This window comes from Pan paniscus, chromosome 7, assembly GCF_029289425.2.
Source record: "Pan paniscus chromosome 7, NHGRI_mPanPan1-v2.0_pri, whole genome shotgun sequence".
NCBI lineage: Eukaryota > Metazoa > Chordata > Mammalia > Primates > Hominidae > Pan > Pan paniscus.
In genome coordinates, this window is record NC_073256.2 from 28,877,609 (window position 1) to 28,888,800 (window position 11,192).

At 55.1% G+C, this 11,192-nt stretch overlaps 2 protein-coding genes across 2 annotated transcripts; both read left to right on the forward strand.

Annotated features, from left to right (window-relative positions):
* Positions 1-3,011, forward strand: LOC129398500 (protein FAM90A15-like). Its single transcript, XM_055116179.1, has 4 exons — positions 1-123; positions 618-817; positions 1,276-1,384; positions 2,049-3,011. Exons 1-4 carry the CDS (start codon positions 1-3, stop codon positions 3,009-3,011), a joined length of 1,395 nt encoding a protein of 464 aa, XP_054972154.1.
* Positions 3,012-7,655: 4,644 nt separating this feature from the next.
* Positions 7,656-10,667, forward strand: LOC129398512 (protein FAM90A15-like). The gene is made up of 4 exons (XM_055116189.2): positions 7,656-7,778; positions 8,274-8,473; positions 8,932-9,040; positions 9,705-10,667. Exons 1-4 carry the CDS (start codon positions 7,656-7,658, stop codon positions 10,665-10,667), a joined length of 1,395 nt encoding a protein of 464 aa, XP_054972164.2.
* The last annotated feature ends 525 nt before the right edge of the window (positions 10,668-11,192 follow it).

The following is an 11,192-nucleotide window of genomic DNA, read 5'->3' on the forward strand; positions in this document are numbered from 1 at the left end:
ATGATGGCACGTCGGGACCCCAAATCTTGGGCCAAGAGACTGGTGAGAGCCCAGACCCTCCAGAAGCAGCGGAGGGCCCCAGTTGGGCCAAGGGCTCCCCCGCCCGATGAAGAAGATCCCAGGGTAAGTCTAGCCCTGGATCTCTTGGGTATCGGGGTGGGGGTGGGGACGGGGGGAGGGGGTGTCACACGGTCCTCAGAGACTGGGTTGGATTCCAAAGAGCTCTGTCACCACCACCCAGGTTGCTTTTCCCATCCAAGGTGGGCGTGGCTTGGGACCTTCTCCCCGGCCCGATAGGTCCCTTGAGAGACTCTTGGGGGCAACCTCCCTTTCTACTTAGAGTCCTGTGTAGCCACGTTTGGCTGTGTTGTTGACTTCGGGTTCACCGTCGTGCCCCTTGGAACCTTGAGTCCTTCCTTTCAGAGTTCCTCCGTCACGTGGGCTTTGGGAGGGAACATCGTATCCGAACTCTCCCAGCACTTAACGGCCCCCATGCCGGTGTCCCCTCTTTGGAATCCTTATTCAGCTCTGAATTCACAATCCGTCCCAATGTGGACGTGGGATCGCTGCCTGTGGCTTCAGCTCACTCACCGACATCACTTCCTTTCCACCCACAGCTCAAGTGCAAAAACTGCGGGGCCTTTGGCCACACGGCCAGAAGTACCAGGTGCCCCATGAAGTGCTGGAAGGCAGCCCTGGTTCCAGCGACCTTGGGGGAAAAGGAAGGGAAGGAAAACCTGAAACCATGGAAGCCCCAGGTTGAAGCCAACCCGGGGCCCTTGAACAAGGATAAGGGAGAGAAGGAAGAGAGACCAAGGTGAGCAGTGGGAGGGGTTTTCACCACTCTTAGGGTACTGCCTCCTAAGGACATGGTGTCTCTGCACCTGCACACCGTGTGCCTTTCCGTCTCCGGGCCAGGGAAGGAACGCTGCAGAGAAATAGGCCGGAGCTCCGTGTCCTCTGGGGTTCCACACCCAGGAGCTCCTTTGGCTCTGGGAGATTCAGGGACGGGGAGAGGCGGGGGCGCTTCGTGCACGTTCCCCACGACAGGGGGAAAAGCGATGGAATCCAAATCACAGTCCTTAGTTGGGAAGCCTAGAGGGCCACCTGGGGGACGGGAAGGTTGGCACGTGAGGGAAGGTGCAGAGGCGGAAAGGGCACCAGATGTCCATTTCTGTATCACAAAACACGGAACGGGGCTGGGCCCCACACAGGGTTCTCCCTGTCTCCTGGGGAAAACCAGGGGGCACGGCCTGACCTTTTTCTGTTCTGCAGGCAACAAGACCCGCAGAGGAAGGCTCTCCTCCACATATTTTCTGGGAAACCTCCAGAGAAGCCGCTGCCGAATCGAAATGGATCCACGGAATCTTCTGATTATCTGAGGGTGAGTGTCACCCCGGGCCCCTGGTCCTTTTCTCCTCTAGGTCACCCTGGTTGATTTCCTTTCAGCTTCCCGTCTGCGGGAGGAAATCGGGGAACCCCTCTTTCTTGCCTTCTTGGGGTCAGGGACTCCACGATCCTTCCAGGTCAATTTGATTCCAGGCCAAGGCATCTGAAGATGCCGTATTTCCTGTTGCTTTCTTTCTGTCCAATTATGGCAAGCCTGCCAACAACATGTTCCTAGCGGCATGAGGAAATTAGTCCCTCAGAGGCCCCAAACGTGGAGAAGGCCAAACCCAGGAACATGCATGTGTTCAGAGAAGACGTCCTGAGTACCCTCGAGCCACCAACCTGCCTTCGGAAGGGCATCAGTCCGTTCCACTGCATGGAAGGCTGAGTGGAGGCGCTTTGATCCAGTTAATGCCCAAGACGCGATCTTTTGAACAATGGTGTGCTTAGATCAGCTACACATAGCTCGAGAGCGCATCTTTCATGTGTCTTGTCCTGATCAGCACTCAGGTGGAGGGTCTGTCCCTACTTCCAAGGACCGCCTGTCGATACTGTACTAAGAATTTCATGGCGTGTGCACCTTGTCTTTGGATGTGCTTGATTTTCACGTTGGCTCCATGCGGAGGAACTTCTAACCTGTGTTGTTTCCTCTCTTTCAGGTTGCAAGCGGGCCAATGCCGGTCCACACAACCAGTAAGAGGCCGCGCCTGGGCCCTGTCCTCGCTGATCGCTCAGCTACCGAAACGTCTGACAGGGGCTCCGTCCTGGCTTCGCCGTCTCCCCTCAGAAAAGCCAGTCTGAGCTCCTCCTCAAGTCTTGGACCAAAGGAAAGACAGACAGGGGCTGCGGCCGACATCCCTCAGCCTGCAGTCAGGCAGCAGGGCCCCGAGCCTCTCCTCGTGGTGAAGCCGACACACAGCAGCCCTGAGGGTGGCTGCCGAGAAGTTCCCCAGGCTGCCTCCAAAACCCACGGCCTGCTCCAGGCCATCAGACCCCAGGCACAGGACAAACGTCCTGCGGTGACCTCACAGCCCTGCCCGCCAGCCGCCACACACAGCTTGGGCCTAGGCTCCAATCTCAGCTTCGGGCCAGGAGCCAAGAGACCTGCCCAGGCTCGGATTCAGGCTTGCCTGAACTTCCCCAAGAAACCGAGACTGGGTCCCTTCCAGATCCCCGAAAGCGCCATCCAGGGAGGTGAGCTGGGGGCCCCGGAGAATCTCCAACCTCCGCCAGCCGCAACCGAACTTGGACCAAGTACGTCGCCCCAGATGGGCAGGAGGACACCCGCCCAGGTGCCCAGCGTCGACCGGCAGCCTCCGCACAGCAGACCTTGCCTGCCTACTGCCCAGGCCTGCACCATGTCCCGTCACCCAGCGGCCAGCCATGATGGGGCCCAGCCTCTCAGAGTGCTCTTCCGGAGACTGGAAAACGGACGCTGGAGCTCCAGCCTCCTGGCGGCCCCCTCATTTCACTCTCCTGAGAAGCCGGGAGCCTTCCTCGCTCAGAGCCCTCATGTGTCAGAGAAGTCTGAGGGTCCCCGTGTTCGTGTCCCACCGAGCGTCCTCTATGAGGACCTTCAGGTTTCCTCCTCCTCAGAGGACAGCGATTCTGACCTGGAGTGAGACTGCAGGTGGCAGGGGCTCCTTGGCCTCCAGCTCCAGTGACTTGGAGGGGACTGTGGGACTGAGGAGTGCAGAGCAGAGAGCAGACTCTGTGCGGTGACTCCGAAGCTCCCCGGCTGTGGCGCCTCTGTGGATGTGGGAGCCCAGGCCAGGCAGGGAGCAGATGCAGGGACTCTGCCTCATTGAATTCTGGTGAGGGACGTTGTAGTTCGCGTGGTTCTCCGGAAACGCGCCAGGAAAAGCTTCCGTGCCAGAGATTCGTTGCCTCAGAAACTGCGTGACGCGCAGGAGTCAGACGTCCGCTGGGACGTCAATAGGAAACTGGGGAATTAATGTGTATTTGCTCTCTAGATGACTGAATAAGGGAAAAGTTAGGGAACCCTGAGAGGTGCAGCCCTTCCGCTGTGCTCCGCCCTGAGAGCAGTGTTACGGACGCTGGGAACCGTGCTGTGCAGAGCGCTCTCGGGGTCTTTCCTCAGCCTCGAAAACTGGGCTGTGGAATGCCTTTGTACATGTGTGTGTTTAATTGGTTTTGAAGTGAATAAAATTCTCAAAAAGATGACATATTGTCTTTTGACTCTCATTCCGTGTTTGTGTTTAACTGATTTTCCGAGTGAAGGGGTGGCCTGCCCCTTCACACCAGTGGCTGTTTCTAGTCGGGTGGGATGAGAGACGGAGAGAAGAAATAAGACAAAGAGACAAAGTATAGGGAGACAACAGTGGGTCCAGGGGACCGGCACTCAGCACACCAAGGACCTGCACCGGCACCGGCCTCTGAGTTCCCTCAGATTTTATTGATTATGATTTCCATTATTTCAGCAAAAAGGAATGTAGTAGGAGAGCAGGGTGATAATAAGGAGAAGGTCAACAACAACAACAAAAAAAAAAAAAAAAAAAAAAACCAAAAAAACACCTGAGCCAAAGAATCCATATCATTACTAAGTTCAAGGGAAGGTACTATGCCCGGACGTGCACGTAGGCCAGATTTATGTTTCTCTCCACCCAAACATCTCAGCGGAGTAAAGAATAACAAGGCAGCATTACTGCCAACACGTCTCGCCTCCCGCCACAGGGCAGCTTTTCTCCGAGCTCAGAGTTGAACAAATGTACGATCGGGCTTTACACCGAGACATTCAGTTCCCAGGGGCAAGCAGGAGACAGTGGCCTTCCTGCATCTCAACTGCAAGAGGCTTTCCTCTTTGACTAATCCACCTCAGCACAGACCCATTACGGGTGTCAGGCTGGGGGACAGTCAGGTCTTTCCCATCCCACGAGGCCATATTTCAGACTGTCACATGGGGAGAAACCTTGGACAATACCCTGCTTTCAAGGGCAGAGGTCTCTGTGGCTTTCCACGGTGCATTGTGCCCCTGGTTTATTGAGACTAGAGAATGGCAATGACTTCTACCAAGTATACTGCTCGTAAACATTTGGTTAACAAGGCACGCCCTGCACAGCCCTAGATCCCTTAAGCCTCGATGTTATACAACACAGGTTTTTGTGAGCTCCAAGTTGGGTCAAAGGGGCCGCGGCAAAGCTACAAATGATCAACATCTCAGCAAAGCAATTGTTTAAAGTACAGGTCTTTTTCAAAATGTCTTCCCCTTCTACATAGACACAGTGACAGTCTGATCTCCCTTTCTTTACCCTACATCCAAGGGCTTGAACATTTCTTGACTTGTTGGCAATCCAAATCGTTATGTCTCCGAAACAGAGTTGACTGAGGGGACCGCAGGGCTGGGCAGGACCTTTGACTTCGTATACAACCACAGGAGCAAGAAAACCTCAGCCCCACTCTACTAACACGCACCTAGTAAAATTCCGCCAACCGAATCTCACCCACGCTAACACGTGGGGAGCGTTGCTTGCACCACGAGTCCCCATTTGGCTCAACCGCCGATGCCAAGTGTGTGGTTCCAGTTGCGACGGCCCCCCGTGAAGTGGCTTCCGGATGTGCGAATGAACCAGGCAGAGTTTCACTGGCCAAATAGACCCCAGCAAAGCTGAAGTCAACTCCCACATTTGGGATGTACTTCAGAGGTAAAACATTCATCCCGTCTTCTTTCCGGATGTCTGACACCGTGGTTCTCCCCCTGATCCTAAGAGTAGCTGAGGTAGAGACTCACTGAAAGATCTAGGCAGGGAGATCCCATCATGCACAGGCTCTCTCCATTCTCTGACCTGGGAACAACTCTGAGCAGGATTCCACATCTAGGGGGCCTCGGAACTGAGCGGGATTTTCTGAGACACACCAAATGGCTGCTCCCTTTCCGCCGCTGTTGAGGGTCGTTATCTGGATTATCCAGATCACCTAGAAAGTATCCGTATCCAGAATCAATAAGATCAACTCTCTGCTCCTCTGACAGCAGAAGGAGCAGGACCATAAGGAATCAAAGAGCGTGGAAGGAAACGATGTGACAGGAAAGCTCAGAGAACGGCCACAGAGGGTCGTCAGCAGGCCTTCCAACCTGAATCATGAATAATTAATGAAGCGCAAATCAAAGGGGACTCGAGTTTCAGCAGGAGCAATTCATCCAACGGGAGATCGCCGGAGGGCCAACACGATTGAGAGACTGGGAGCCAGGTGCAGTGTCAAAGGGGACGCGACTGGTTCCAAAGCTCAAGAACACCATGGGGTCACTTGGGCTATGTGAGAAAATGCCCCAGTGTGCTGGTTCATCATTCCGACTCCTGCCTGTCTCTTCCCGTCCAAGGAACATGGACCCTAAGTCGTGAAGCTGCAGATGACCATGGGCAGAATTACGGGCCGTGGCACAAAAGTTCACCGACACGGGAGTTCCACAGAAGGTGCGGTGGATCTTCGCAAATCCAGAGACATGGCAATGGGACCCAGGGAATTAGAGCCTCACAGGCGTCCGGGAGACTTTTCAGGCATAATGCCTGGAGTCGCAAGACGAGCTGAAAAAGGAGCCAGGCACTGAAGGACAAAGCGTTGTTGACTTTCCTCATCGGTGTTTCCCAGTGCGGTCCAATTCACGGTGGTTTCCAAGCGCCTCCTGGAGGAGAAAACACATGAGGGTGCGGTCAGGGTTCTCTGCTGACAGACTTACCTTGGGGAAGAAAGAGAAGCTCTGAAGATGGATCATGGCCGTGACTGCACGTCAAGGAGAATCTCCTTGATGACACTGAGGCCCACGTCGAGATAGACTAAATGTGGTCCAATTAAAAGGTGTCTATTTTACCACATTTTTTAAAACAAAACAAAACAAAACAAAACAAAACAAAAAGATGGAAAAGAAGACAGGGGTACAGGCACCAGTGTTACATGTCTGACGGGGAGCATCTATTCTTCAAAGCTTGCAGCTGTACACGTAGGTTTTAGAATGTCTGTCAGCAGTGGACATGATCTTAGAGTGGGCTGTGCAGATAGACCTTTCCAGGTCACGTAATTGGATTAAGTTAATTGCAATTAAGGTACAGGTAACTGATTAGGTTAGGGTACATTCCATGTCAGGTGACCAGAGGCAGTATAAAAGGCAGCCTGGAAAGCAGAGGTCCCTCTCCGCCCCTTCCTCCGTCGTCCTGGATGCTGCATCGCTTCCAGCGGGGCTGCTCCAGCACCTGCCCATCTCAGCGCCAGCCGGGGAAAGCAAGTAGACGTGTAATTTCAGGTTAGTTTCACTGAACTATTGTTTTTTTCACGCAATCCCTGAGGGGTGTGGGGGTGGGGGGAAGAGACACAGGAGGCCGAAAGAAACCGATCACACTGGGGCTTGCTGGTGGGGAAGGATGTGTTCTCGTTACTAGTAATTCTTGCAACAGAAAACGAGAAAACATATCCGTCTCCACATGTGGGATAAGACCAAGATGGGAATGCGAAAAGAAATGTACTGCAGCATGCTGAATTGGTGGGTAAATGGAAAAAGGACTTTGGAAAAAAGGGTGGTTTGCCCTTCAGCCGTGTAAGACGTCGATGCGATGTGGCACTTGTTCCCCGTTTGTTCAGATGAATTCGTGTGGTATGCGTAAAATACCAGAAAACATAAATAAGTAAAGAGGGGCTGGAGCTAAAGCCAAAAGGTAGAACAGGAAAGACCATCACCTGCTAGTGTGGTAGAGAGGAAGGTAACTTCTCTCTATGAATTTGTGTTTGGAAGTTGCCTAATGAAATGGCCAGAGTAGCGATTCAAGTTGTCACAGGAAGCATCCCTTATCCCTGACTTCAAACAGACCTGCCAAAGGGTGGCGCAAGCCATGCCCTGTGTCTTCGATCATTCTGTCCGTCAAGGGAGATAGAATCACCGTGTCTTCTACCGGAGTGAATCGTGAGAGACCTAAGTCCAGTCTCCAGAATCAGTTGCTTGTTTGGGGTTGAAAGCTCAACTCCCCATACCTAGGCCACGGGCCCTGTGGCAGGTGCGGTTTACTCTTGGACTAGGTAGTCATGGCAGAGGAACACACAGTATCCGAGGATGCACACAGCACATTGTGTTCTACAGATTTGACCGACTGGTGGTGAGGTCTCCTCATGACCACACCGGCAGGGAGTTAGCAGGTGACTTCCTGTGGGTGTGTGAATATCCAATGTGCTTAACCATCGACATGTGTGTGTTTGTTTGTGTTTCAGGTGACCCAACAGTCAACCCCTGAAAAAGGCGGTCACAAAATCCCCAGGCGACGAAGATGATGGCACGTCGGGACCCCAAATCTTGGGCCAAGAGACTGGTGAGAGCCCAGACCCTCCAGAAGCAGCGGAGGGCCCCAGTTGGGCCAAGGGCTCCCCCGCCCGATGAAGAAGATCCCAGGGTAAGTCTAGCCCTGGATCTCTTGGGTATCGGGGTGAGGGTGGGGACGGGGGAAGGGGGTGTCACACGGTCCTCAGAGACTGGGTTGGATTCCAAAGAGCTCTGTCACCACCACCCAGGTTGCTTTTCCCATCCAAGGTGGGCGTGGCTTGGGACCTTCTCCCCGGCCCGATAGGTTCCCTTGAGAGACTCTTGGGGGCAACCTCCCTTTCTACTTAGAGTCCTGTGTAGCCACGTTTGGCTGTGTTGTTGACTTCGGGTTCACCGTCGTGCCCCTTGGAACCTTGAGTCCTTCCTTTCAGAGTTCCTCCGTCACGTGGGCTTTGGGAGGGAACATCGTATCCGAACTCTCCCAGCACTTAACGGCCCCCATGCCGGTGTCCCCTCTTTGGAATCCTTATTCAGCTCTGAATTCACAATCCGTCCCAATGTGGACGTGGGATCGCTGCCTGTGGCTTCAGCTCACTCACCGACATCACTTCCTTTCCACCCACAGCTCAAGTGCAAAAACTGCGGGGCCTTTGGCCACACGGCCAGAAGTACCAGGTGCCCCATGAAGTGCTGGAAGGCAGCCCTGGTTCCAGCGACCTTGGGGGAAAAGGAAGGGAAGGAAAACCTGAAACCATGGAAGCCCCAGGTTGAAGCCAACCCGGGGCCCTTGAACAAGGATAAGGGAGAGAAGGAAGAGAGACCAAGGTGAGCAGTGGGAGGGGTTTTCACCACTCTTAGGGTACTGCCTCCTAAGGACATGGTGTCTCTGCACCTGCACACCGTGTGCCTTTCCGTCTCCGGGCCAGGGAAGGAACGCTGCAGAGAAATAGGCCGGAGCTCCGTGTCCTCCGGGGTTCCACACCCAGGAGCTCCTTTGGCTCTGGGAGATTCAGGGACGGGGAGAGGCGGGGGCGCTTCGTGCACGTTCCCCACGACAGGGGGAAAAGCGATGGAATCCAAATCACAGTCCTTAGTTGGGAAGCCTAGAGGGCCACCTGGGGGACGGGAAGGTTGGCACGTGAGGGAAGGTGCAGAGGCGGAAAGGGCACCAGATGTCCATTTCTGTATCACAAAACACGGAACGGGGCTGGGCCCCACACAGGGTTCTCCCTGTCTCCTGGGGAAAACCAGGGGGCACGGCCTGACCTTTTTCTGTTCTGCAGGCAACAAGACCCGCAGAGGAAGGCTCTCCTCCACATATTTTCTGGGAAACCTCCAGAGAAGCCGCTGCCGAATCGAAAAGGATCCACGGAATCTTCTGATTATCTGAGGGTGAGTGTCACCCCGGGCCCCTGGTCCTTTTCTCCTCTAGGTCACCCTGGTTGATTTCCTTTCAGCTTCCCGTCTGCGGGAGGAAATCGGGGAACCCCTCTTTCTTGCCTTCTTGGGGTCAGGGACTCCACGATCCTTCCAGGTCAATTTGATTCCAGGCCAAGGCATCTGAAGATGCCGTATTTCCTGTTGCTTTCTTTCTGTCCAATTATGGCAAGCCTGCCAACAACATGTTCCTAGCGGCATGAGGAAATTAGTCCCTCAGAGGCCCCAAACGTGGAGAAGGCTAAACCCAGGAACATGCATGTGTTCAGAGAAGACGTCCTGAGTACCCTCGAGCCACCAACCTGCCTTCGGAAGGGCATCAGTCCGTTCCACTTCATGGAAGGCTGAGTGGAGGCGCTTTGATCCAGTTAATGCCCAAGACGCGATCTTTTGAACAATGGTGTGCTTAGATCAGCTACACATAGCTCGAGAGCGCATCTTTCATGTGTCTTGTCCTGATCAGCACTCAGGTGGAGGGTCTGTCCCTACTTCCAAGGACCGCCTGTCGATACTGTACTAAGAATTTCATGGCGTGTGCACCTTGTCTTTGGATGTGCTTGATTTTCACGTTGGCTCCATGCGGAGGAACTTCTAACCTGTGTTGTTTCCTCTCTTTCAGGTTGCAAGCGGGCCAATGCCGGTCCACACAACCAGTAAGAGGCCGCGCCTGGGCCCTGTCCTCGCTGATCGCTCAGCTACCGAAACGTCTGACAGGGGCTCCGTCCTGGCTTCGCCGTCTCCCCTCAGAAAAGCCAGTCTGAGCTCCTCCTCAAGTCTTGGACCAAAGGAAAGACAGACAGGGGCTGCGGCCGACATCCCTCAGCCTGCAGTCAGGCAGCAGGGCCCCGAGCCTCTCCTCGTGGTGAAGCCGACACACAGCAGCCCTGAGGGTGGCTGCCGAGAAGTTCCCCAGGCTGCCTCCAAAACCCACGGCCTGCTCCAGGCCATCAGACCCCAGGCACAGGACAAACGTCCTGCGGTGCCCTCACAGCCCTGCCCGCCAGCCGCCACACACAGCTTGGGCCTAGGCTCCAATCTCAGCTTCGGGCCAGGAGCCAAGAGACCTGCCCAGGCTCGGATTCAGGCTTGCCTGAACTTCCCCAAGAAACCGAGACTGGGTCCCTTCCAGATCCCCGAAAGCGCCATCCAGGGAGGTGAGCTGGGGGCCCCGGAGAATCTCCAACCTCCGCCAGCCGCAACCGAACTTGGACCAAGTACGTCGCCCCAGATGGGCAGGAGGACACCCGCCCAGGTGCCCAGCGTCGACCGGCAGCCTCCGCACAGCAGACTTTGCCTGCCTACTGCCCAGGCCTGCACCATGTCCCATCACCCAGCGGCCAGCCATGATGGGGCCCAGCCTCTCAGAGTGCTCTTCCGGAGACTGGAAAACGGACGCTGGAGCTCCAGCCTCCTGGCGGCCCCCTCATTTCACTCTCCTGAGAAGCCGGGAGCCTTCCTCGCTCAGAGCCCTCATGTGTCAGAGAAGTCTGAGGGTCCCCGTGTTCGTGTCCCACCGAGCGTCCTCTATGAGGACCTTCAGGTTTCCTCCTCCTCAGAGGACAGCGATTCTGACCTGGAGTGAGACTGCAGGTGGCAGGAGCTCCTTGGCCTCCAGCTCCCGTGACTTGGAGGGGACTGTGGGACTGAGGAGTGCAGAGCAGAGAGCAGACTCTGTGCGGTGACTCCGAAGCTCCCCGGCTGTGGCGCTTCTGTGGATGTGGGAGCCCAGGCCAGGCAGGGAGCAGATGCAGGGACTCTGCCTCATTGAATTCTGGTGAGGGACGTTGTAGTTCGCGTGGTTCTCCGGAAACGCGCCAGGAAAAGCTTCCGTGCCAGAGATTCGTTGCCTCAGAAACTGCGTGACGCGCAGGAGTCAGACTTCCGCTGGGACGTCAATAGGAAACTGGGGAATTACTGTGTATTTGCTCTCTAGATGACTGAATAAGGGAAAAGTTAGGGAACCCTGAGAGGTGCAGCCCTTCCGCTGTGCCCCGCCCTGAGAGCAGTGTTTCGGACGCTGGGAAGCGTGCTGTGCAGAGCGCTCTCGGGGTCTTTCCTCAGCCTCGAAAACTGGGCTGTGGAATGCCTTTGTACATGTGTGTGTTTA

What these genes read in the sequence shown, in the direction of transcription:
- LOC129398512 (XM_055116189.2), top strand. Translation starts at nt 7,656, where the DNA reads ATGATGGCACGTCGGGACCCCAAATCTTGGGCCAAGAGACTGGTGAGA. An exon ending in CCGATGAAGAAGATCCCAGG is followed by an intron (nt 7,779 to 8,273) that starts GTAAGTCTAGCC and finishes TTCCACCCACAG; the next exon opens with CTCAAGTGCAAAAACTGCGG. An exon ending in AATCTTCTGATTATCTGAGG is followed by an intron (nt 9,041 to 9,704) that starts GTGAGTGTCACC and finishes CCTCTCTTTCAG; the next exon opens with GTTGCAAGCGGGCCAATGCC.
- LOC129398500 (XM_055116179.1), top strand. Translation starts at nt 1, where the DNA reads ATGATGGCACGTCGGGACCCCAAATCTTGGGCCAAGAGACTGGTGAGA. An exon ending in CCGATGAAGAAGATCCCAGG is followed by an intron (nt 124 to 617) that starts GTAAGTCTAGCC and finishes TTCCACCCACAG; the next exon opens with CTCAAGTGCAAAAACTGCGG. An exon ending in AATCTTCTGATTATCTGAGG is followed by an intron (nt 1,385 to 2,048) that starts GTGAGTGTCACC and finishes CCTCTCTTTCAG; the next exon opens with GTTGCAAGCGGGCCAATGCC.